General features: G+C 52.8%; 1 protein-coding gene across 4 annotated transcripts in view; it reads left to right on the forward strand.

The window, feature by feature from the left end:
• Positions 1-24378, forward strand: part of SCAP (SREBF chaperone) — an 88781-nt gene that overhangs the window by 62034 nt on the left and 2369 nt on the right. The window contains exons 3-18 of one of the 4 annotated variants that reach the window (XM_060307992.1): positions 1859-1988; positions 12841-12998; positions 13818-14038; positions 14224-14329; positions 15150-15322; positions 15720-15846; positions 17287-17399; positions 18418-18512; positions 20128-20226; positions 20388-20606; positions 21331-21707; positions 22247-22435; positions 22522-22723; positions 22812-22927; positions 23010-23535; positions 23614-23699. In XM_060307992.1, coding sequence (XP_060163975.1) covers positions 1859-1988; positions 12841-12998; positions 13818-14038; positions 14224-14329; positions 15150-15322; positions 15720-15846; positions 17287-17399; positions 18418-18512; positions 20128-20226; positions 20388-20606; positions 21331-21707; positions 22247-22435; positions 22522-22723; positions 22812-22927; positions 23010-23535; positions 23614-23699 — 2937 coding nt within the window. Of the gene's footprint in view, positions 1-1858; positions 1989-12840; positions 12999-13817; positions 14039-14223; positions 14330-15149; positions 15323-15719; positions 15847-17286; positions 17400-18417; positions 18513-20127; positions 20227-20387; positions 20607-21330; positions 21708-22246; positions 22436-22521; positions 22724-22811; positions 22928-23009; positions 23700-24378 lie in introns of all 4 variants that reach the window. The other 3 variants (XM_060307993.1, XM_030845304.2, XM_060307991.1) reach the window with 3 other exon arrangements.

Genomic DNA, 24378 nt, shown 5'->3' on the forward strand with positions numbered 1-24378 from the left:
GGATTTGAGGCAGTTGAAACTCCTATCACACTGCTGGTGGGAACATAAATTTAAATAACTACTTTGGAAAACTGGTGTTATCTACAAAGCTAAATATATGTATACTCCACAACCCAGAAATTTCATTCTATGAATATACCCAACAGAAATGAGTGCTTACGTAAAAATGAGTGTATACATAAAAATTACCATAATAGCTCTATTCTTAATAGCTTCAGCTGGGAACAGCCAAATGTTCCTCAACACTGGAATAGATAGATGCACTGTAATATGTTCATTCAGCAGAATAGTACATATGGAAAAGGATGATCTGCTACATGTGTCACTGTGGATGACTCTAGTAGATGTAATTTAAGTGAAAACAGCCAGTCACAAAAGAATACACAGTGGAATGGATGATTTCAGTTATATGCCATCAGAAACAGGCAAAACTAATCTATGGTGATAGGAATTCTAATAGCGGTTTATGGTAGTGGATACTCTTCACTGGGCCAGGGCACAAGGCCACCTTCTGAGGTTCTGGAGATATTTTATAGCTTGATCTAGGTAGGGGTTACACAGGTGTAGGCATATGTAAAAATTCATTGCACTATATACTTAAGATTTTTTAAAAATTAATTTATATTTTATTTTTGGCTGTGTTGGGTCTTTGTTGCTGCGCACGGGCTTTCTCTAGTTGCAGAGAGTGGGGGCTACTCTTTGTTGCAGTGTGCAGGCTTCCCATTGTGGTGGCTTCTCTTGTTGCAGAGCACGGGTTCTAAGCATGCAGGCTTCAGTAGTTGTGGCATGCGGGCTCAGTAGTTGTGGTTCGCAGGCTCTAGAGCTCAGGCTCAGTAGTTGTGGCGCACGGGCTTAGTTGCTACGTGGCATGTGGGATCTTCCCGGACCAGGGCTCGAACCCATGTCCCCTGCATTGGCAGGCGTGATTCTTAACCACTGCGCCACCAGGGAAGTCCCTATACTTAAGATTTCTGCATTGTACTACATAAAAGTTAATTCTCAGTTTTATTTAAAACTGAGAATTAACTTTTATGTAGTATAATTTTTTTCCCCCCTGCACCATGCCACATGCAGAACTTGCCCGACCAGGGATCAAAACTTCCCCCCCTTCAGTGGAAGCGTGGAGTCTTAACCACTGGACCACCAGGGAAGTCCTGAAGAAAAAGTTTTAAAAGAAGTGAAACCTGAAACAAAAGCACATCCATTTGCCAACTTTTTGATGTTAGGTCAAGCTTTTTCCTTTGCATGTGGTGGGTCCATTGACTTCTGTTCAGCCTGATCTAGTGTAAACCACACCCTCAATGTGTTATGCACAGTTTCCATGGTCTGTCCCTTTAAATTCGAGCAATTTGCTCAGCAGTCTGAATCAGGATTCTTTTGTTTCCCCAGTTTTTTTTTTTTTTTTTTGGCTGCACCGCACGGCATGTAGAACTTCCCAACCAGGGATCGAACCCGTACCCCCTGCAGTGGAAGCACAGAGTCTTAACCACTGGACCAGCAGGGAAGTCCCTCCCCAGTTTTTTCTTGTTGTCTTACTTATGTGTAATTTGGCCAGAAGTTTGTGTAGCATCTTGCCTTTATTACATCTCCAAAAATATTCAACCAGTAAACTACTTCATAAAGTAGTTTATGCATTGGGCTTCCTGTGACTAAAAGGGAGTTTGAAAAATTCTGATCTAGAGGCTTCTGAGTTTTCTCCTAGCTCTGAAGTTTTATGACTAATATTTTGTACATTTGTACAGTTCTCCTAGCATGGAGAATTTAGTGCAACTGCAGTGATTCCTGTGTCACTGTTACCTCAGCACAGCTTCTACCTGCCATCGTGTCCTAACTCTTCTCTCCTTTTTGTTCATCCCAGCTATCCACTGCTGAAACTCCCGTTGCCAGGAACAGGACCCGTGGAATTCACCACTCCTGTGAAGGGTTACTCGCCCCCGCCTGTGGCCTCTGACCACAAGCCAGAAGAGCCTAATGAGCAGCCAGAGTGGGTAGGTGCTCAGTGTATCGCTGAGGAGAGCCCTGGGCGTTGGGTGCAGACTGGCCGAGGCAGGGGTTCTGTGAGCGAGTGAGGGTAGTTAGCTTCTGATGTGTGAATACATATACTGGAATAGTTTTATAAAGGCACAGAAAATATTCAGTTATACATTTAATACATCTAGTTATACATTCCTATTTTGAAAGGAAACACCAAACTACATAGAAAGAAGTGTGTCTGTCCTAGAAAAGCTGGGGATTGTGGTTGCCGTAACTGTGGACAGCTGGGTCTGGGTTCATATGTAGGCTGCTCACACACCATGCGCAGGTGCCAGGCAGTGCCCTGGCAAACAGGCCGTCTCCTTCTTGTGCAAGGTAGTTAGGGGAACCACTGAGCATTCCTAGAGAATGTTTTATCATCAGACTCCCAACACCATTTAATATTTGCAGTGCACCTAATTTTTTCAAATCTGGTAGGTCCTGTTTTATCCTCACAATCCAGTCAGGTAAAACGTGCAGGTTTTGTTTATCCCTTTCGCAGTTAAGGAAGCTGGGGCCCAGAGTGATGATGTGCCTCAGTTTAAATTTAGTTTTCATGGGGTCAGCACTGGATTAGAACTCCAGATCTCCTGACCTGAAGCCCACTGCTGCTTCTGAATCATGCTGTTCTCAGCTGACTGTCTCTGAGCTGAGCACTAAGGTAAACGAGGAAGAAACAATGTTTCCAGTTGAGCGTCTGAGGTGCAGGACTTAACCCACCAGAACTCTGGACTCATTATTTGGAAATCTTCCAAATAATGATTAGTGATTAGTTCGTCTCTAAGACTTTTACCTGCCAGGTATGGATGAAGTGTTCTTCCCTCATGTGTTGTGCTCTGGTCCCATGGATTGGTGCTGGGCTTGCTGAGTCTGTTGTTGAGGAACAAAACCAAGCTCAGGGCACAGAGCTTTTCCTCTCCCACCTTCTCTCTGACAGTGATTGCACATTCCTTCCCATTTCCTTTTCGGGTAATATAGCAGCCAGGTAACTTGTTATAAACTGTGCTCTAATGTTGCTGAAATAGAGACATATCTGGTAAGATAGGTATGTGTTACAACTACGCATGGTATCAAGAGGAAGTACACAATCCAGGCTCAATGGTACTCTGCCCATGAAGGTCAGATGTGGCAGAAACCAGTTCTGTTGCTTCATGTCTCAGCTTGACCCTTGGCTCACTATGGGACCTTACTGGATCAAGCCTTTTGCCTCCATTAACCTCTTCATGCAGTTTTACCACATAATGGAGCTGATGGTTCCTGGTCACAACAGGGTCATCTGTGTTTGTGAATGTTTTGTGACTAGTAGAGTTCAGTGGACCGGATGGTACAGAATAGATGTTTCATGGTACAGCTGTTAGGGTTTACTTGTTTGTGAGCCCTTTAAACTTCCTTAATGTTCCGTCTTTGGCCTGGGATGGTGATAGTAAGCAGGTGTACAAAATAACTTGAGGGTTCAGGAATTACAGGATTGTCCCTTTTTTCTCTTTCTGATTGGGGTCCCCAGCCCCTGAAAGGTTGAGAAGGAGACCCAGGCCCCGGTGCAGTCACCTGGTGTCATGCAGCTCAGTGCTCAGTTATCTCATCTCCATTGACTGTTCGTCATAAAAATAAAGGTCAACAATATAGGAATTCTAAGGGTTGCTTTAATTATAAGGAACAGGAAACAACAACCCAAACCAGAGTAAGTGAAAAGGGCGTTTTTTGGGTCATATAACTCACAGCCACAGGCAGGGCTTACTCAAGGGCAGCATGGTTGAGGCCTCAGAAGGAGTCCACCTCTCAGCTCTGCCCTGTCTGGATCAGCTCACTGTTGTCTCGCTAACAGTGGCTGCAGCAGTTTCAGTCCCATGTTCTTGCAATATCCAATCCAGTGGAGGATGAGAGGGTGCCCACTTGGCTCTGAATGGGGTTCCCTGCCTGTCCCCACCCCAAACCCTGTGGCCGAGGGAGGTGCTTTGTTGACTGACTTCATCACCTGATTGTCTTCATCACCAGGCTGAGGATGAGAGAGGATGGTTTCCCAAGGAAAATTAGGACGCTCAGGCACTGGGCGTCTACTGCTCACACCAAGGAACCAAAATGTCCTTCCTTCCTCTGTTCATTTGTTTATTCAGCACATGTGTATTGCACGTCTGCAATGTGCCTGGCAGAATGATCTTGAGCCTCGCTGCTCCGGAGGAGATCTAGTGTGCTTGGGAGGAGAAGACAAAGATATCAGTTTAAAATAAATTCAGCATATGTCAAAGGGAAACAGGAGCCAACTGAAAGAGCTCCAAATGGCCAATGCTGGAAAATAAAATACATTTTGCAAAAAAATAAGTAAAGTAGTATTGGATTATAACCCACAGTGTAAAATAAATGTCTGAGTCCATATGATTGAATAAATCAGCGAATGAAAATAGACAAATCTGGGCAAAAATTCTAAATTTATGTAGCTGGGCTTCCCCGGTGGCGCAGTGGTTAAGAATCTACCTGCCAGTGCAGGGGACACAGGTTCGAGCCCTGGTCCAGGAAGATCCCACATGCCGCAGAGCAGCTAAGCCCGTGTGCCACAACTATTGAACCTGCGCTCTAGAGCCCATGAGCCACAACTACTGAGCCCGTGCGCCTAGAGCCTGTGCTCCGCAGCAAGAGAAGCCACCATAATGAGAAGCCTGCACACCACAACGAAGAGTAGCCCCCGCTCGCCGCAACTAGAGAAAGCCCGCGTGCAGCAACAAAGACCCAATGCAGCCAAAAATAAATAAAATAGAATAAATTAATTTTAAAAAATGCAGTAAAAAGTAATCATTGTATTAAAAAAATATATATATAGGTAGCTACTTTGCCCTCAGGGAGGTGTAATATAATCCCTCTTCCTTAATTGTGGACTGTGCATAGTGACTTTCTTCCAAAGAGTACCATGTGGAGAGGGGAGAAAAGAGTCTCTTTACAGTGGAGAACCTGAGCAAGGTGATGAGGGTCAACATCAACAGTGATAAATCAGGTTGATGGTATGTACCCTTGATGTGTGACAAGAAGGGTGCTTTACCTCTGTGGTCTTCCTCCCAAAAACCCATAACCCCAGTCTAATCATGAGAAGAACGTCAGACGAGTCCCAGTTGAGGGATGGTCTACACAGTTCCTGACTAGCGCTCCTCAAGACTGTCAAAGTCATGAAAAACAGAGTCTGAGCACTTCCCTGGTGGTGCAGTGGTTAAGAATCCACCTGCCAATGCAGGGGACACGGGTTCTAGCCCTGGTCCAGGAAGATCCCACATGCAGCGGAGCAAATAAGTCCATGCACCACAACTACTGAGCCTGTGCTGTAGAGCCCAAGAACCACAACTACTGAGCCCACATGCTGCAACTACTGAAGCCTGCGCACCTAGAGCCCATGCTCCACAACAAGAGAAGCCACTGCAGTGAGGTGCCTGTGTACAACGAAGAGTAACCCCCACTCGCTGCAACTAGAGGAAGCCCGTGTGCAACAACAAACACCCAATGCAGCCAAAAAAAAAAAAAGTCTGAGAAACTGTCACAGCTAAGAGAAGCCTCAAGAGACAGGACAACTAAATATAACATGGTATCTTGGATGGGATCTTGGGAGAGAAAAAGGGCATAGGTACAAGCTAAGGAAATCTGGTTTCCTTACTTTTCCTTAGTGATAGTTTCTCAGACTTTCCTTGTTCTTAATGACCTGGACAGTTTTTTTTGGTAAATAAGTATTTTATTTTATATTTATTTAATTAATTAATTAGTTTTTATTTTTGGCTGCGTCAGGTCTTCATTGTGGCATGCAGGATCTTTTTTGTTGTTGCGTTGTGTGGGCTTCTCTCTAGTTGAAGTGTGTGGGTTTTCTCTCTCTAGTTGTGGCGCTTGGGCTCCAGAGTATGTGGGCTCTGTAGTTCATGGCACACAGGCTCTTTATTTATTTACTTATTTTAAAATTTTATTAAATTTTGGCTGTGTTGGGTCTTCGTTGCTGTGCACGGGCTTTCTCTCATTGTGGTGAGTGGGGGGCTACTCTTCATTGCGGTGCATGGGCTTCTCATTGAGGTGTCTTCTCTTGTCGCGGAGCATGGGCTGTAGGTGCACAGGCTACAGTAGTTGCAACACGTGGGCCCTAGAGCACGCGGGCTTCAGTAGTTGTGGCACGTGGGCTCAGTAGTTGTGGTGCCGGCTCAGTAGTTGTGGCGCACGGGCTTAGTTGCTCCAGGGCTCGAACCCGTGTCCCCTGCATTGGCAGGCAGATTCTTAACCACTGTGCTACCAGGGAAGTCCTGCAGGCCCTTTAGTTGAGGCGCACGAGCTCAGTAGCCCTGCAGCATGTGGGATCTTAGTTCCCCAACCAGGGCTCGAGCCCTTGTCCCCTACATTGGAAGGCAGATTCTCAGCCACTGGACCACCAGGGAAGTCCCGATCTGGACAGTTTTGAGGAGTGTTCCTCAAGTGGGATTTGCTTATTTTTCTCTAGATTAGACTGGGGTTATGGGTTTTTGGAAGGAACACTACAGAGGTAAAGTGTCATTCTTTTCACATCTGTCAGCCTCCTAAATTATTTTTTAAATTTCCATACATTAAAGTTCAGTCTTTGTGCTGTAAAGTTCTTGGTACTGTCAGGTTTGTTTGGGTTTTCTTTAAGCCTTTCTAATAGAAGTATGGAACAATCTAGATGTGTTTTTAATTTGCATTTTCCAGATGACTACTGTCAAGTGCTTATTGTATTTGCATACCTTCCTTTGTGAAGTGTTTCAGTGTTCTGCCCGTTTTGAATTGAGCTGTTTGGATTTCGTTTTATTGAATTGTAATTCTTTCTGTAGGCTGGAGGTGTCTCTATATAGTATATAGTCCTCTTTCTCCCCTTTTGCTGAAGTGTTCCCCCGAGTGGGGTGGTGTCTGCACCCTGCAGTTGGGCCTTTCTGTGTCCTCCAGAAAGGACTCTAATCAACTCTACTGGGTCCTTGTGCTCTGAGTTAGGTCTGCCCTGTGTTGGAGTCACTGATCAGTCATCTTGTGGGGTAGGGGAGGACAGTTCCCTCTGGAAGGAGGGATGTTTTTACCAGAGGAAGACCAGAGCAAAGCAGAAAGGTGACTTTCTATTTCACAGGCATGTGACCTTGGGCAGGTTATGTAACACCTGTGTACCTTAGTTTCCACATTCATAAAGTGGGGATAATAATTATACCTGCATTATACATTGCCATAGGATTAAGTGAAAGAATGCAAAAGTTAGGTCAGTGCCTGGCCTATCATTTGCATTCGATAAATGTTTCTGGCTGTCATTGCCATTGATTAGATCTGGTCGGAGCAGAGGGCAGAAGAACAGAGGTTCACATGCTTGGACTGCCCTCTGAGTGCACTGGGCATGCACTCCTTATCCTTTGCTCCTTAGTTCACATCACGCTCTCCAGGAAGCCTTCCCCAGGTGTCTTGCAGATGTGTGCTCTGTTTCTCCTTGTGAACTGTAGTGTGACCTAGTTGCAGTCATGTTTCATTCAAATTTGTCCAACCTTTTGCACATAGTATATGCTTAAGAAAGGGTTTTTTTCTTTTGAATGACTTGTTGAATAAGCACGGCTTATTTAGGAGACAGATAGTCTGAAGTGAGGCATTTTTCTTGGAGCTTGATAGGGGATAAGTTAGGTGGGACCAAGTTAAATCTTGGGCTCTGGAGTTTAAATGAATTCTCTGGGCAGTAGAAAGCCATTCCCTTAGAGGCAATGACATGATGAAAGTGGTGGTAAGAAGGTCAATCTAATTGAACTTAGAGAAACTTGGAGACTGAGTTGACTGTGCCTAGGAGGGAGGGTCAGGGGACAAGAAAGTGGAGGAGAGATTGATTTTAAAGGGATGCCAAACCAATTTTAAGAGTTTTAAGACATAATGATACAACTAGATATAACTAACATGTATTTGGCCAGACACCTTACTAAATGGTTTCGTGTGTTCTTTTGTTTGGTCCTCACAGTGATCTGCTGAGGTCTGAGAGTTTATTCCCATTTCCCTCAGTAAGTAAGGGACCGAGGCTTGGAGAGTGTAGAGACCCTTGTCCAAGGCACACAGCCAGGGGTGGAGCTAGAATTTAACCCTGACGTGTCCCCTGAGCCTGCCCTTCCCACCACACCCCACCCCCTCACCTATCCAGGGCTGGAGAACAAGGAGCCGGAGCCCTGTTTTCCAGAAGAGCTGAGTAATGGGAGTCCTCCGTATGGTGGTGTAAAGGGAGCCCCTGGGTGTGTCAGTGTAAAGGTGAAATACCTGGAGCTCTAGCTTGCTTTCTCTAAATGTGAAGGAAGGATTGTGTTTAAAATAGCAAACTTGAGGTGTCCTGCACTGGCCTGGCTCCCCTAGACCAGGTCACCATGGAAACCTGAACCTCACACCAAGACCTACCTGCCGTGTCCACAGAGGTGGCTGGGCTTCTGGCCCAGCACTGCAGGGCTTGGTGGTAGCCTGAGCCTGAACGCAAGGTTTCCAGGGAGCCCTGGTCAGGGACCCCACAGGTCCTCAGGACCTCAGCTCCCCTCCTGCACTCCTTGTGCTGGGCCTTTCCATCTACGTCCTGTTCTCCATGGGAACTCACATAGTTCAGAACTACCCAGGCAGGCAGAATATACCAGCTTGGGAATTAGGCGGCCCTGGGCTTTAATCCTGGTCTGCTGCCTATCAGCTGTGTGTCCTTGGGCATATCCTATTTATCTCACTGAGACTTGGTTTTCTTATCTGGGTCCTCTAGCTCAGGGTCTCTTACAAACTGCAATCCAGGTGTCAGCCAAGGCTGCAGTTATCTCAAAGCCTGACTGGAGAGAATCTGCTTCCGAGCTCGCTCAGACAGTGAGCTGGAAGCAGGTTTCTTGCAGGCTGTTGAACTGAGGGACTCTTGTCCCTCATTGGGTGTTGGCTGAAAGCCCCTCAGTTCCTTGCCACATGGATATGGCTGACTTCATCAGAGTGGTGGCTCTAAAGGAGGGGGGCAGAGGAGGACTCGTAGTCTGATTTTTCCTTCCATTAAAAAAAAAATTGTGGCAAAATACACACAACATAAAATTTACTCTCTTAACTGTTTTTTGTTTGTTTTTGTTTTTGTTTTTGTTTTGGCTGTGCCATGTGGCTTGTGGGATCTTAGTTCCCCGACCAGAGATTGAACCCAGGCCCCAGCAGTGAAAGCGCTGAGTCCTAACCACAGGACCACCAGGGCATTCCCTCTCTTAACCATTTTTAAGTGTGCTGTTCAGTGGTATTAAATACATTCACATTATTGTACAGCCATTACCACCATCCGTCTTCATAACTCTTCATCTTGTAAAACAGAAACTCTGCACCATTAAACAGTAGCTCCGCATTCCCCCTTTCCCAGCCCCTGATAACCACCATTCTGCTTTCTGACACTATGAATTTGACAACTTTAGGTACCTCATATAAGTGGAATCATATGGTATTTGTCTTTTCGTGCCTGGTTTATTTCACTTAGCATAATGGCCTTAAGGGTCATAGTCTTTTGTAACCTAATCTCAGAAATAAGAGCTCATCACTTTCGCTCTATTCTGTTTGTCAGAAGCACGTCACTAGGTCCAGCCCACTCTCAAGGGGGATTATACTTGGGCATGAGCGCCAGGAGGTGGAGATTACTGGGGCCATGTTAGAAGCCTCCATCTAGTGAGCACTCCTCCCTCTGTACTCAGGGGCATCTGTACTCCACTGGCCCTTACGCTTTCTCTATCACCCACTTAGGATACCTCGTGTTGTCTCTGTTTCCATGTCTGTTTCTTACTTGAGTATCAAGTAGGGATTATGATAGGGCCCAGCACAGTGAGTGGTAGGCCCTGCCCACATCTCCTGCTACCATTTTCGTGCCTGCCTGCTTTCCAGCCACCAGTATCCACATCTCATTTGTCAAAGGATCTCTGGTACAGAAGGCCTGAGGTGCTGGAGAATTCGCACCCCCCTAGGAGCAGCCCTCAACTAGTAACTGTAGGAGTTGGTATGTAACCTCAGCTGTCTTCCTTTATGTGGGATAACTCAGCTAAATCCAGTTATCCACAGAGGATGCTTGCTCAGTAGCACACCCTTTGTGGGCTGCCTCCCTTCGCTGCTCCTGTACCTACTCCCCTCCCTGTGTTTCCTCCACCTCCCAAGGAAACTACTTGTCTAAGGGCCTGCTGCTGGGGGTACCCAAACTAAGATAGTGAATGACAAGAGTTAGGCTCATGCCTGTAAATAAACCACCATAAGAAAATTTTGATGCCCAGAAGAGGGAGTTTGAGGGTACATGTATTGGACGATGAGTTTGACACAGTCATATTAAATGACTGACCCAAGATCTTGAAAAGAGCTGGACAGATGTGGAATAGCTGCTTGGAAATTTCAGTTGGAAATCGGGGAGGTGAATAAGAGCCGGCCAGCAGATGGAGGTCCAGCCAAGGCCGGAGAGCGTGGCTGTGCCGTAGGCTCTCTTCTACGTGGTTTTTGTCTGGTAAGGCTTACCAGCTGATGAATGAAAACAAATGAGCAGTGGATTTTACCCAGGGCTGGTGGAAGGTCAAAGGAAAAAGAGGTGTCTGGGGCATAGGGGTTACATATTCTTATGAAAATCTGATGAAAACCATGGATCCTCTCCCCTAAAAATGATGACAGTGATAATAATAGATACACTTTTGAGAAGAAATATGAGTTAAGCAGGGTGCTCATAGAACTCCTGGAGCCATCCCTAGAGCCCAGAACGAGAGCTCTGGTTCTGAAGTATGTTCATTGTTACTTTGTTGAAATGGTGGCCTGGATGGTCCTGGGTGGGAAGGGGGCTGGATTTGGACTGGAGGGCCAAGACGCTGTCCTGCCTGGAAACCAGAGGTTCAGTTGCACAGGCTCAGTGGGCCTAAGGGTGGGGGTGGAGTATATGACGAGGGCCACGGGCAGAGGAGATGGTACGTGCGGAGTCACAGCCTTGTGCCCAGTGGGAACAGACCTGGATCTGGAGGCTCCACGGTGCCAGCTCTCCCTGGGTGATGTGCTGTGTCCTTCACAGAGTTTGAGGATGATCCCCTGGGTATCGCTCTCCTTGTAGAGCTGTGGGTCTCTGGGCAGCTCCGTCCACACTCAGGCCTGTGTAGTGTGTTGAGTCGATGAGCTGATGTTTGGGTCAGGACCTGTGGCAGTCAGTTCTGTCTAGGTACCTCTCTACCTCCTGGCAGCTTCTAGTGGGCTGAGTCTGCTGCAGAAGACTAAGTGGGTGAGGACTTCTGTCCCCAGAGCCTTTCATAAATACACACTTCACAAAGGCTCAGATGGATACCTGGGGTTGTTCCTGTGCGCCCAGGGGCTCAGGGGCCCAGGAGATGTTAACTTGCTGTGTGTGATCAGCATCTTAACCCTTGCTCGTGCCATAGCCTGGAGTATGGCATCACTGAGTGGCTAGATGGCCTTCCTTTCATCTACACACCTGCCCTTCAGAGTTCCTGATTGCAGCACGGGCTTCAGGACAGTCCCCTCGTCCCTCGGCCAGGCCCGGCTCCTGCAGCCTGCTCTTCACAGTGCCTCACGCCTGTGGGCACACCATCCCTGTCTCTGGGTGGATGACAGCCTAACTTTAGGGGGGTCTCCAGAGCACTGCTTTGTCAGGTTGCCCCTCCCTCTCAGAGATAGTCAGGGGCTTTTGTTTGTCAACTGGTTAAAATCCAGACAGCTCAGTCAGGTGTCATCCTGGCCACCTCTCATTTTTGCTGTGAGTTCCATTATTACCTGCCAGGACTCCTCTATGCTGTCCAGGCTGCTCCTCAGAGGCCCTCACTGCCCCTCTTCCACCAACCCTTCCCCACCTCGTGCCTCCAGTCAGCTCCTCTCCGGCCATAACTCTGCTGCAGCTAGTCCAGTACCTTGTTTTGGGGGTGCTCCTTGACACATCCGTCGCTGGAAGTCATTCCTCGCCTATTACATGTGTGTCACTTTTGTCACTTAAGTGCATATTAGCTCTTTAAGGATAGATGGCAGGTTCTAGTGAGAAAAGTGTGGTGTTCAACGAGGAGACCTGGGTTTGCATCCTCACACCATCCTTCTTGAGTCCTGAAACCCTAGAGAGTCACTTTGCTTCTCATAGGACTGTTCTGGGGGTCAGTGAGACGATGTGCCACATCTGTTATTGTTAGTGTTTCCATCGGCACTTAAGTCTCTGCATGCGCTGTTTGTGTGTGTGTGTGCGCGTGCGTGTGCTTGTGCGCAAATCGTAGTGATGCTGCAGGGTGAATGTCATTATCTCCCTTTCACTGAGGAAATTAAAATCCAGAGAAGTCAAAAACATTTCCAAGGCCATACAGTTGGAGAGTAGAGATTTAGAACTGGGTCTGTTGAGCTTCAAAAACCAGTGACCTGCAAGTGGCCAAACCAGGATCGGCAAGATAGGCTACACCCTTTGGGGAGCCTATGGCCTATTGCAGGGTCAGCAGGCATTTTGCATCAAGGGCTAGAGAGTACAGGTTTTGTTTAGGTTTTGTGGGTCATGCCATCTGTCGTGAACAGTCACCTCTCATTGTTGCATGAAAGCGGAACAGTGCAGAATGGGGTGGGTATGGCTGCGTTCCAGGAAAACTTTATTTAGAAAAACAGGTGCCAGGCTCAATTTATGGCCTGTGGCCATAGTTTGGCAACCCTTATTCTATTGGAAAATGTGTAGGAAAGTGGTCCATTAAGTGGTAAGAAGTCCCTTTGGACATCTTCATTTTTGAAGGCCTGTCCTGTTGGCCCCGCATTGCTTTGCCCGTAGTAGGTGCTCAGTAAATCCTTCCTGAGTACGGGCCATGTTTCTCCCTCTTGTGCTGAGCTGACCTTTCTAACCCTCCCCCGTTTCTTCTGCAGTACGTGGGTGCCCCGGTGGCTTATATCCAGCAGATATTTGTGAAGTCTTCAGTATCTCCCTGGCACAAGAACCTCCTGGCAGTAGATGTGTTCCGCTCACCTCTTTCCCGGGCATTCCAGCTGGTGGAGGAGATCCGGAACCATGTGCTGAGAGACAGGTATCCCTCCCTGGGACCGCAGCCTCCCTGATTCAGCTCTGTATTGAAGGGAGGGAGCAGCCCTCAGTGTAAGTCCATTGAGCCAGCCAGCTCTGTGGAAGGTGAACAAGTGAGAAAGAGGTGGGTGGGCTCGCTTTGCTTTTCTCAGCATGCTTGTGGGTCCACTGTGGCTGTGTTCCCCTTGGACCTGTGCAGATGGCACAGGTAGAGCCCTGAGCTTCGTTGCCAGGTCTCAGACAGACTAGGTATCCACTGGGCCAACCCTGTGACAAGCTGAGGTCTGTTGGACTCGTGACCCAGAGGGCCACTGCCTAGGGGTTGTGAGATGTGAATCTCATGGTGGTGGCCATGCTGACAAGAAGCAAGCTGTCCCTGGGGGTACACTTCTGAAATCCGCGCCCCCCAGTGATTCTCTGGAGTGTGCTGTCTTTGTAAGCTGCCTCACTGCTGGGTTTTAGTTAGCTGAGGGCTTTGACAGGCATTTTGGTGAACAAGACAAAGCCCTTGATTTTCACCCTATCTCCTCTGCCTGCTGAACTGGCCAAGGTATTCTAGTGAGTGGGGCTGTGCACACTCCCAGATCTTGCCTCTCCTCAGAGGTGATGGGCTTTTGGGGTCCACATGCACTTTGAAGGTCAGACAGCCACATGGTTTGGTTGTTGACCACCTGGAAGAACTTCCCCTGCTGCCCTGGTTCTCAGGCTCTTTGATATACCAGGCATCTGGGGGGAGCCTGATGACGGAGGAGACCTCGTAAGTGCAGTGGGCCTATCCTGTGCTAGCAGACACAGCAGGTGCCTCGTCCTGTCTCCCACACAGCTCCGGGACCAGGAGCCTGGAGGAGGTATGCCTGCAGGTGACCGACCTGCTGCCAGGCCTCAGGAAGCTCCGGAACCTCCTACCCGAGCACGGATGCCTGCTGCTGTCCCCTGGGAACTTCTGGCAGAATGACCGGGAACACTTCCATGCTGATCCTGACATCATCGGAACCATCCATCAACACGAACCTAAAACCCTGCAGACCTCGGCCACGCTCAAAGGTACCCCCAGGGCAGGTTCCTTGAGAACCCGCCAGAGGGCCTGTTGGTCACCACGTCCTCTTTGATGGCTGCTCTGGCAGATCAGGGGTTACCCCTAGTTTCCAAAGATGGGGGTGGAGAGGGGTCCTGGTGTCTCTACAGTAGCTGCCGTTCCTTTGTCAGCACCTGCTGCGTTCTGTCTGCAGACTTGCTGTTCGGTGTCCCTGGAAAGTACAGCGGAGTGAGCCTTTACACCAGGAAGAGGCTGGTCTCGTATACCATCACCCTGGTCTTCCAGCACTATGATGCCAGGTAAGGCCATCAACGCTCAGGGCTCCTGACGGGGCTGTGGAATGACAGGAGGCTTTGACTAGTACTTGTTCTGGTTAGAGTGTCCAGAATGCCCCCTGGGAACTTGGAGTTCTCAGGCCTCCTGTAGAAATGTTGATATCCCTTAGGCTGAAGGGTGCTGTCTGCTGACACTTGAGTGGGATGACCTGACAGCTGGTTAAGAATAAGGGGTGATAGAAAAAAAAAGAAAAAGAATAAGGGATGCCGGGACTTCCCTGGTGGTCCAGTGGTTAAGACTCCGCACTCCCAATTCCAGGGGCGGGGGGGCATGGGTTTGATCCCTGGTCGGGGAACTAAGATCCTGCATTCTGCACTGCATGGCCAAAAAAAAAAGAATAGGGACGAAGGCAGGGCTGGCACATTCAGTGTCCTGGTGCCTCCAGTGGTCTCTCTTGAGCCTAGGGTAGGGGTCCCCAGCTGGTTACTACTGAGCCCCATGTGACCTCAGAACCTTCCCAGCAGACTGCTGCAGATAGCTCCCAGCAAGGTCCTGTAGGATGCTGCTGATTGGCTGTTCTGGGCCTTTGGCAGTCGGAGTAGGGTGATCGGTTGGGAACGGGGTGCTGAGGGGGAGGTCCTGAGACACCTTTGCCAACGTTTTAATTCTTCCAACCCCCCACCACCCCACCCTGGAGACTGGAGGGAAGGTTAGACACTACAGAGAAGCTCCCTCCAACACAGGGGGAGGAGGGAAGCCCCGACAGACCTTCCTTTCAGGGATTGTCTTTGTCCCCTGGACCAAGAGGTACAGTCCATCTACCCGACCCCACTCCATGACCAGGTTTCTGGGCAGCCTGCGGGCCCGCCTGATGCTCCTGCACCCCAGCCCCAACTGCAGCCTTCGGGCAGAGAGCCTGGTCCACGTGCACTTCAAGGAGGAGATTGGCATCGCTGAGCTCATCCCCCTTGTGACCACCTACATCATCTTGTTTGCCTACATCTACTTCTCCACGCGTAGGTCCACGGCAAGGAGGCTGGGGCTTTGTCTGAGCTAATACGGGCATTTCCAGATCACCCCCTTCCCTGCCTGTGCAGGTGGCCCAGGCAGAGATGTAGAACGTGCTTGGTGGTTACAAAAACTGGGGCTTCACCACCCCCACAGAGTCTCAGGGGCTCGGGTGGGTCCAGGGCTCCTCTTACTTCTTAAGAAAAGTCCCATCTTGGGTAAGGGTTCCCAAAGGACACACTATGCCCCTGAGACTGGGAAGTGTATACCTTCTTTGGTCAAACCGGGGCCTTCCCTTCCTCAACTGTCAGGGCATGCTCCCCTCCTAGGAGCTCAGTTTAGAAGGGCCTGTGTGTGCCAGGCTCTGGGGAGATGCTATCCTGATGTACCCTCTCTGCCCTCCAGGCAAGATCGACATGGTCAAGTCCAAGTGGGGGCTGGCTCTGGCCGCCGTGGTCACAGTGCTTAGCTCGCTGCTCATGTCGGTGGGGCTCTGCACACTCTTCGGCCTGACGCCCACCCTCAACGGCGGGTAGGTCCCGAGCAGGCTCCACTGGGTGGCAGGGTGGGACCGCAGGCCGGAGGACCTTGCACCTCTGGGCACTTGGCCTGCCCTGCACTGGACACTTGCTGTTACCCCGTATTCTCACATGGTTATTTTGGCATTTAAGAGGTACATTTTTTTCCTCTTTTAAGTTATCTGATTTGTGTTCATACATATGTATATACAAAGTATATCTATATTTACATATAATACATATATAGTTATGTGTGTGTGTATGTATGTATGTTCATGTGTATATTTCTGTGTGTGTATATGGGGTAGGTATTTATATATGCATATGTGTGTGTTTATGCATATATATATATATGGGTATGTATTGTGTGTGTGTATAGGGTATATGGATTTGTATGTGTGTATTTGTATATTGTGTATACACGTGCAGATTGCTTCTTGATGGCTTAAGCCATAGATGGGTGTGACAGAGAAGAAGGTACATTTCTTCCTTTCTTACTATTAAAACATTTAAATGCCTAATAAAATAGGTAACGTTAGAGTGAGCTTTTTAAAAGACATAGGACATAAACACATTCTAATTTGTCACCTTTCCACGGTTTGCTTTCCCTGCCATTTCTCTCTGAAACGTGGTCTGAAAACCCTTCCCTGGGTGTGTCCTCGGGCTTCAGTCTCCTCAGCTCTGCTGGGCCCCACCTGCCTGTCCGTTAGTACTGCCAGTTGGCCTTTGCCCTGCCTTGGCTTGTCAGACTGGTCTCAGGAACAGCGATTTTGTGTTTTCTGTTACCTTCCTTGATCACAGAACTGCTTCCTTTCTTAAAGGTGATGGTGCCAAACACCCCCTCCCGCCAGAGCTGTCTGCTCTGCCCTCAGAGCCCCCACTTCCACTGCTCTACAGTGGAGACCCCAGGGAGGTTTGCCTCGGCTGGTGTTCTTTGTGCCTAGACTTCGCTCATGGACCGTTACTGGTAGTGGGAGCCTCTGGTCTCAGAGAGCTAGGAGAATTTTCTTTAGAAACAATTGCTCGTCTCCAAACACAGCTTCTCCACAGAGACGAGTAGGGCTTTAGGCTGGTCTCATCCCCCTTCCATTTAGTCCTGATGACTTGGCTGGGTGGTCTCTGGCCAATGTGGAAGTCTGGTGTGGGGAGGCCCCGAGAGCTGTGCTCTGGCAGCTGGGCAGCCCAGGGGCCTCTCTCCGCCGTGCTGGATGGATGGAGATGGGGGTGGTCGCTCTCTCCCCGCACGGCTTCGAAGCCTGCCTGAAAGCTGAGAGCCGTGCAGACAGAGGCCCTCCTGGGACGGGGGGTCAGTCTTGTGCTGTGCGAGTCGCTCAGCAGCCCCCACTGTAGGGTGCCAACCCCATAGCCCCCCGGGACCCAAATCCGTTGAGAACCAGCTGTGTGTCGGGGGCCCTCCTCAGCGTTCTGCTCACCCTCTCCCTCTCTGTCCCCAGTGAGATTTTCCCCTACCTCGTGGTGGTCATTGGGCTCGAGAACGTGTTGGTGCTCACCAAGTCAGTGGTCTCCACCCCAGTGGACCTCGAGGTGAAGCTGCGCATCGCCCAAGGTAACAGGTGGGGCGTGCGGGGTGCACTAGGGCAGGGGAGGGGGGCTGTGCTACCTCTTCCGGCTGAGGAAACAGGGAGCCCAGGAGCCTCCCTTGCTGTGGCCTCCAGCGTCACATGGCAGCTTGTTAGCATGAGCCCTGAGGAACCGTGGAGTCACCAGGCCGTGCTTCGTCCTGGTTCATGTGTCAGTCAGAAAGCAAACCAGACTCTGCTGCGGGGCTCATATGTTTGACCCTTCGTCAGGCTGGCACCTGGTCTTTTCTCCTCCTGCCTCACTCCATCACATGAGGCCCAGGCCCCTGAAGCTGGTCACCTCAGAGACGCTGCCTCCACAGCTGCCAGGAAAGCCCCCTGTGGCCTCTGTGGCAGGAGCTGGGGATCTGGGGTTCTGGCGAAAGCGAGAAAAGAGCCTGGAGGTCTGAGCTCGTGCACCTCCTCGTCCTCCTCACCCCCTATCTGTGGGAGCAGGGCTGGGGGCAGGCTGTTCAATCAGCAAACCTCTGTGAGCTTCTGTGAGAGGCCAGGCTCTGCCCTAGATGTAGGGTTCTGAGGAGACTAGGGGAGATGGCTGCTGTCCGCTAGGCGCTCAGCTTTAAACATGAGACTGTGTGATAGTCTGGGGCCCAGGGAGGGGCTGAGGTAGCACACAGCGACCTCCTCTGTCTCTCGAGCCATTCTCCCACGTGCAGACAGACCATGCACACCCGACGAGGACAGCATGTGAGGCTGGATGTGCCAGCTTTGGGGTCACTTGGCTCTCCTCTTGGGTTTGCTCAACTCACACCGTGCTTCTCCCTTCCTCTGATGGTTGTAGCTCTCCCCTGGACCCTCCAAACTCTCCTTCCCTGCAGCAGCTATGACAGCAGCACCTTGGAGCCCGGGCACTGGCAGGGTCCTGAGGGTTGGGGCGCTTTGGTGGAATGGCTGCCTCAGAAGGCTCCCCATGTGGTTGTGTGCAGACACGTAGTGGACAGCAGTCACGTGCTGGCCCCATGGTCCTGTTGTCGTCCTCTGCAGGCCTAAGCAATGAGAGCTGGTCCATCATGAAGAACATGGCCACAGAGCTGGGCATCATTCTCATTGGCTACTTTACCCTTGTGCCTGCCATCCAGGTAAGGCCCCCTCCAGGGCTGTAGCTTAGGTGAGCATGGAGCCAGCTGCTGTCTCCCCAGCTGAGCGGGGCACACCCCCTCTACACTGCCACCCTCACCCATGAGGTGGGCCCTCTGCTGGCAAGATGGCTGTCACCGTGCAGGGTGCCAGGGTGGTCCTGGCATAGCTGGTTCAGGAGGAGGACTCAGTGAGCCGAGGATGGGCCACGGGATTGAGCTCCCAGCCTGGCAGCCTCTGCCTTTGACCCTGTCCTTGCCCCTCGCTGCCTGTCTCTCATTCACCCAAGTGGCAGGAGGGGGCTTGGTGGGTGCAGCAGAGGCTGGCTGCCCGCTGTGCAGTCCAGTCAGACCTCGTTTCCCAGTTCTCAGAACACGCTGGGGCCCCTGAACCGGACCCTTCCTGCCTTTCCTGACCCGAGCCCCGACCCACCCCTGCAGCCTCTGAACACATGGCCCGCACCCTGGGAGGGCCACCGGCCATTGCCCAGAGCCCTGGCCCAGCTGTGGGGCTGTGAGCAGAGGTGGGGGTGAACCCACACTGAGTCAGAAGCCCAGACTGTTGCTGCCGGTTCGAGGACAAGTTGTGCGAAGGGAGTGAAGAGCCATCCCCTCCCTGTCCTTCCCCCACAGCATGCAGGCCTGCTGAGGTTTGGGGATGAGCTGAGACCACAGGGGCCTCAGGCTCCCACCCCTGCCAGAGGGCGTCTGCAGGATACGGGCAGTCTTGGGACATTAGAACTGACATGACCACGGTGCCACCATGTGCTCCATCCTTCGTCTTACCCCACATTTGAGTAGAAGCCATGGTGATGTGCCAGAGGTCGCAACAAGGGCAGGGGAGAAAAACTTAAATCTGAGAAAATTCCATCTATCCACAGGGCTTGGGGAGCAGAGAGACCACCCCTTTTCAGTTTCAGGGCAGAATTAATTCCCCCCTGAGCTCTTCCCTTCCTTTCATTGGTCCAGTGTGGTCACTGGCCAGGAATATTTCTGAGAGCCCCCAAACCAGGCCAGGCCTGGGCTCTAGGTAGGTGTCGGTCCATGGCACGTGAGCAGGGCCAGGGGCTCAGTCAGGGAGGGCTTTTTGGGTAGCAGGCTGGTGGGGCTCAGAACTTTCCAAGTTGGGGCTCCCCTGGTGGCGCAGTGGTTGAGAGTCCGCCTGCCGATGCAGGGGACACGGGTTCGTGCCCCGGTCCGGGAGGATCCCACATGCCACGGAGCGGCTGGGCCGTAAACAGACCCTGCGCATCCGGAGGCTGTGCTCTGCGGCGGGAGGGGCCACAGCAGTGAGAGGCCCGCGTACAGCCAAAAAAAAAGAACTTTCCAAGTTGAGTCAAGGCACCTCACCTCCAAGTTCGGGCATCAGCCTTCTCTGGGTAAAGGTGTGGGGGTTGGGGGGAGGTCTCTGCTGCCCCCTTGTGGGGAGGGAGGTAGCGGCTGCATTATCCTCCTTGGCTGCTCCCAGATTTCAGAACTACCAACATCTCTTTTCTTTCTCTCTGCTGTGCCTTGCCTGAAACTGCCCTACAGATTCCGAGGTGCCTGCAGGCACGGAACTGGTTCTCTGGGTGCTGGGCCGTGAGGTCATGGTGTCCCCTCATCTGCTTAATTCCAGGAGTTCTGTCTTTTTGCCGTCGTGGGCCTGGTGTCTGACTTCTTCCTTCAGATGTTGTTTTTCACCACTGTCCTGTCCATTGACATTCGCCGGATGGAGGTAGGACTGGGCTGAGCCCTGCCCACCCACCTCCTCCGCATCCCTGGCTGTGCTCAGGGGATCTCTGGGTGAGAGAGGGGCAGGCCTCGGGCAGGGCAGCAGCCCCCTGCGGACAGCCTCTGGACAGCAGCTTTGGGCCCTGACCACTGCACCCCCAACAGCTAGCGGACCTGAACAAGCGGCTGCCTCCTGAGGCCTGCCTGCCCCCAGCTAAGCCAGCGGGGCGGCCAGCACGCTTCGAGCGGCAGCTGGCTGTGCGGCCGTCCACACCCCACACCATCACACTGCAACCGTCCTCCTTCCGAAACCTGCGGCTCCCCAAGAGGCTGCGTGTCGTCTACTTCCTGGCCCGAACCCGCCTGGCACAGCGCCTCATCATGGTACCTGCCACCCCTGCCCGAGGGCCAGCGCTCAAGTCCCTCTTGCATTTTGCATTTGCCTTGGAGGTGGGGGGTGCCCCTCAGGCCTTCATGGCCTCTTGAAGCCTGGCTTTGGGAAGCCACCCACTCTGCCCTCCTGCCCAGACCCTGGTGGTTTCTGGGGTGATAAGCCTATCTTTGGAGAGGTAGCCGAGGTTGCAGGGAGAGGAGTCGTCTCCCCAGGGTGACCCAGGACGGGGTGCTCTGGGATGGAGCCACCATGGTTGCCTGAGTCAGGGTTCACTGTGCAGGCATCAGAAAATGCTGGGCTGGGCAGAGGGGAGAAGGAGCAGGGCTGGCCTCTGGTCAGTGGGCCTCTCCTAAGGAGTTGAAGTGAGACGGCAGCGAGGCTGAGGCCCTCTGAGGACTAGGACCCGTGGTGTCCGTGGAGCACGTCATGCAGCTGGTCCCTCTGGCCATGCTGACCATGGGAAAGGTAGCAGCTTTCTGGCCCAAGCTGAGATGGGGTTTGGAGATGGGAAAGTTCTGTAACAAGCCTAAGGGTGCACCTCTGTTTCCAGGCCAGGAGTCCCAAACCCCGACCATGGAAAGGGAACTAGGTCCCTCTGGGGGGCAGTTGGCCCCCAGTCATAGTGGGAGGACTTGGGAAGGCAGGAGGGTAGGACAGGTTGGGGCTGTCCGTTCCTCCCAGAGGTCCTGCTGAGCACCCGATGCCCCACTGCAGGCTGGCACCGTTGTCTGGATTGGCATCCTGGTGTACACAGACCCAGCAGGGCTGCGCACATACCTCACTGCCCAGGTGACAGAGCAGAGCCCTCTGGGCGAGGGCGCCCTGGCTTCCATGCCTGTGCCTAGTGGTGTGCTGCCTGCCAGCCACCCGGACCCCGCCTTCTCCATCTTCCCACCTGGTGCCTCTAAGTTACCCGAGAACCAGACATTGCCAGGGGAGCTGCCCGAGCCTGGGGCTCCAGCTGAGGGCATCCATGATAGCCCAGCCCCAGAGGTAACCTGGGGGACTGAGGATGAGGAACTTTGGAGGAAGTTGTCCTTCCGCCACTGGCCAACGCTCTTCAGCTACTACAACATCACACTGGCCAAGAGGTGAGTTGGGCTGTGCCAGGTTCCACCTCCCCACCTGGTGATGTCAGCTCACTGTCCCCAGAGCATCCCTTCCCTTTAGGAGGGAGACCCTCTGGTTTGAATTCTGCATTTCCTTTCAAATAAACACCCCTAAGGTTGTGAAGTAGGAGCCAGGGCTCCAAGCATCCACAACCTAAGAGTAGCCCGGGGCCCTGCTCTGGGGAGTCATAGGTTGCTGTCAGCCACTTGGCCAGAATGAGATGCACCTCACTCACTTCCACCCACTCTGAGCCACAATGGGTGACAGACATGGCAGTGATGGCTTGGCTGCCGGTTTCTGTGACAGACCAAGGTTGGGGTGCCAGAGCTGAGCTGGGGAGGGACGTTACCTCTGCTGCCCCAGCCCATGCTGGGAAGACTGTCCTGAGAGGGTGTTCTTGGAGCCTGGCAGGTTGAGCTGAGTCCCGTGTGAAGAGCAGAGAGGGGGACTGGGGCAGCAGCAGGAGGGGGGGTCCCTTCGGAGGGCATCTCTGCTGAGGCTGCCCGCTGCCCGGCCCCAGGTACATCAGCCTGCTGCCTGTCATCCCAGTCACGCTCCGCCTGAACCCGAGGGAGGCCCTGGAGGGGCGGCACCCTCAGGACGGCCGCAGTGCCTGGCCCCCGCCGCGGCCTGGGCAGGGTGGGCTCTGGGAGGCCGGCCCCAAGGGGCCAGGCACGGCGCAGGCGCACAGAGACATCACCCTGTACAAGTAAGGCCCACAAGGGAGGGGGGCAGCTGGCAGGGACGGGGTGGGGGCGGGATGGGGCACGCCTCACCAGGCTCCGCCCGGCGCAGGGTGGCAGCACTCGGCTTGGCCTCGGGCATCGTCCTCGTGCTGCTGCTGCTCTGCCTATACCGCGTGCTCTGCCCTCGCAACTACGGGCAACCCGGCTCGGGGCCTGGGCGGCGGCGGCGTGGGGAGCTGCCCTGTGATGACTACGGCTACGCGCCACCCGAGACAGAGATTGTGCCCCTGGTGCTGCGCGGGCACCTCATGGTGAGCACGGGCGGGAGCTGGGGGCGCCTGAGGCCTGGGCCGCGCAGACACCAGCGCCCGTGCCCATGTCCATGCTGTGCTCCCGCAGGACATCGAGTGTCTGGCCAGTGACGGGATGCTGCTGGTGAGCTGTTGCCTGGCAGGCCACGTGTGTGTGTGGGACGCGCAGACTGGAGACTGCCTCACTCGCATCCCACACCCGGGGTAGGTACCCCCCCACCTCCCACCCATGCCCTGCCCTGCATCTGTGCCCCACTGTCCTCACCCCACCCTCCCCACCCCCCAGCAGGCAGCGCCAGGACAGTGGTGTTGGCAGCGTGTTGGAGGCTCAGGAGAGCTGGGAACGGCTGTCCGACGGTGGGAAGGGTGGCCCAGAGGAGCCTGGGGACAGTCCTCCACTACGGCATCGTCCCCGGGGCCCTCCGCCAACTTCCCTCTTCGGGGACCAGCCGGACCTCACCTGCTTGATCGACACCAACTTCTCAGCGCAGCCACAGCTCCTAGAGCCCGCTCAGCCCGAGCCCCGGTACCGGGCGGGCTGCCGCCGTGCTCAGGCCTCCCCAGGCTATGACTTCAGCCACCTGGTGCAGCGACTGTACCAGGAGGAGGGAATGGCTCCCGTCCACACACCAGCCCTGCGCCCACCCTCGCCCGGGCCCACGCTGCCCCAGGCCCCTGAGGACGAGGGGGGCTTTCCTCCCGAGAAGGGCTCCCCTTCCCTCGCCTGGGCCCCCAGCGCAGATGGCTCCATCTGGAGCCTGGAGCTGCAGGGCAGCCTCATCGTGGTGGGGCGGAGCAGTGGCCGGCTGGAGGTGGGCAGAGGGGACGTCTGTGCAGGGGGTTTGTGGGCCCTCCTAGCTCGCAGGTGCTCACAGCCTCTGGGCCTGCAGGTGTGGGACGCCATCGAGGGCACTCTGCGCTGCAGCAGCGAGGAGGTCTCCTCGGGCATCACGGCCCTCGTCTTCCTGGACAAAAGGTGCGAGTGCTAGCTAGGATGCCTGCCTCAACCCTAGACAGCCCAGCACACTGTGAGGTTTGAGCCCTGCTTCCCCTTCACTGGTGTGTGACTTGACTTCCCTACTCGGTGCCAAGCCCCACACCTGTGAACAGCAGGTAGTCCACCTCAGTGGGAGGGTGACAGCTCCAAGAGTTAACAGGTAGGAAGCACTTAGAATAGGGCCTGGCACACGGAGAGTGAGCACTTCTCCTCACCCTTCTGAAGTCAAAGTTGCTCTAGGTAGCCTGTCAATACTGACCTTTCTAGGTAGCCTGGGTTTTCAGTTCCAGAAAAATGCATTTTCAGAAGAACCGTCTTTTCTTCCCCTTTGATGCTGGACACTGTCCTCGCCTCCCTCCTCAGCACGGCTGTTGGCTGGGTGTTCCCAGGGCTCGATCACACACTCCCTGGGAGAGGAGGATTCCCGGCTTCTCAGGCTTGAGCTCCCACCTCTGGGCTGAGAAACCTGGGCCTCACCCATGACTAGGTGCCTTTGCTGAACGCTTCACCTGCCTGACCCATGCTGGCTCTTCCTTGCAGGGTCCCTGACCGTTTGTGGCCCCACCGTCTAAGCTAAAGCTGGAGCCTCATTTTCTCGGGGTGGGGATACCCCTTGCTCTTACCTCTCTGTTTCTGTTGGCTGCTGCTGTCATTCCTG

This window comes from Globicephala melas, chromosome 11 (genome assembly GCF_963455315.2).
Source record: "Globicephala melas chromosome 11, mGloMel1.2, whole genome shotgun sequence".
Classification (NCBI taxonomy): domain Eukaryota; kingdom Metazoa; phylum Chordata; class Mammalia; order Artiodactyla; family Delphinidae; genus Globicephala; species Globicephala melas.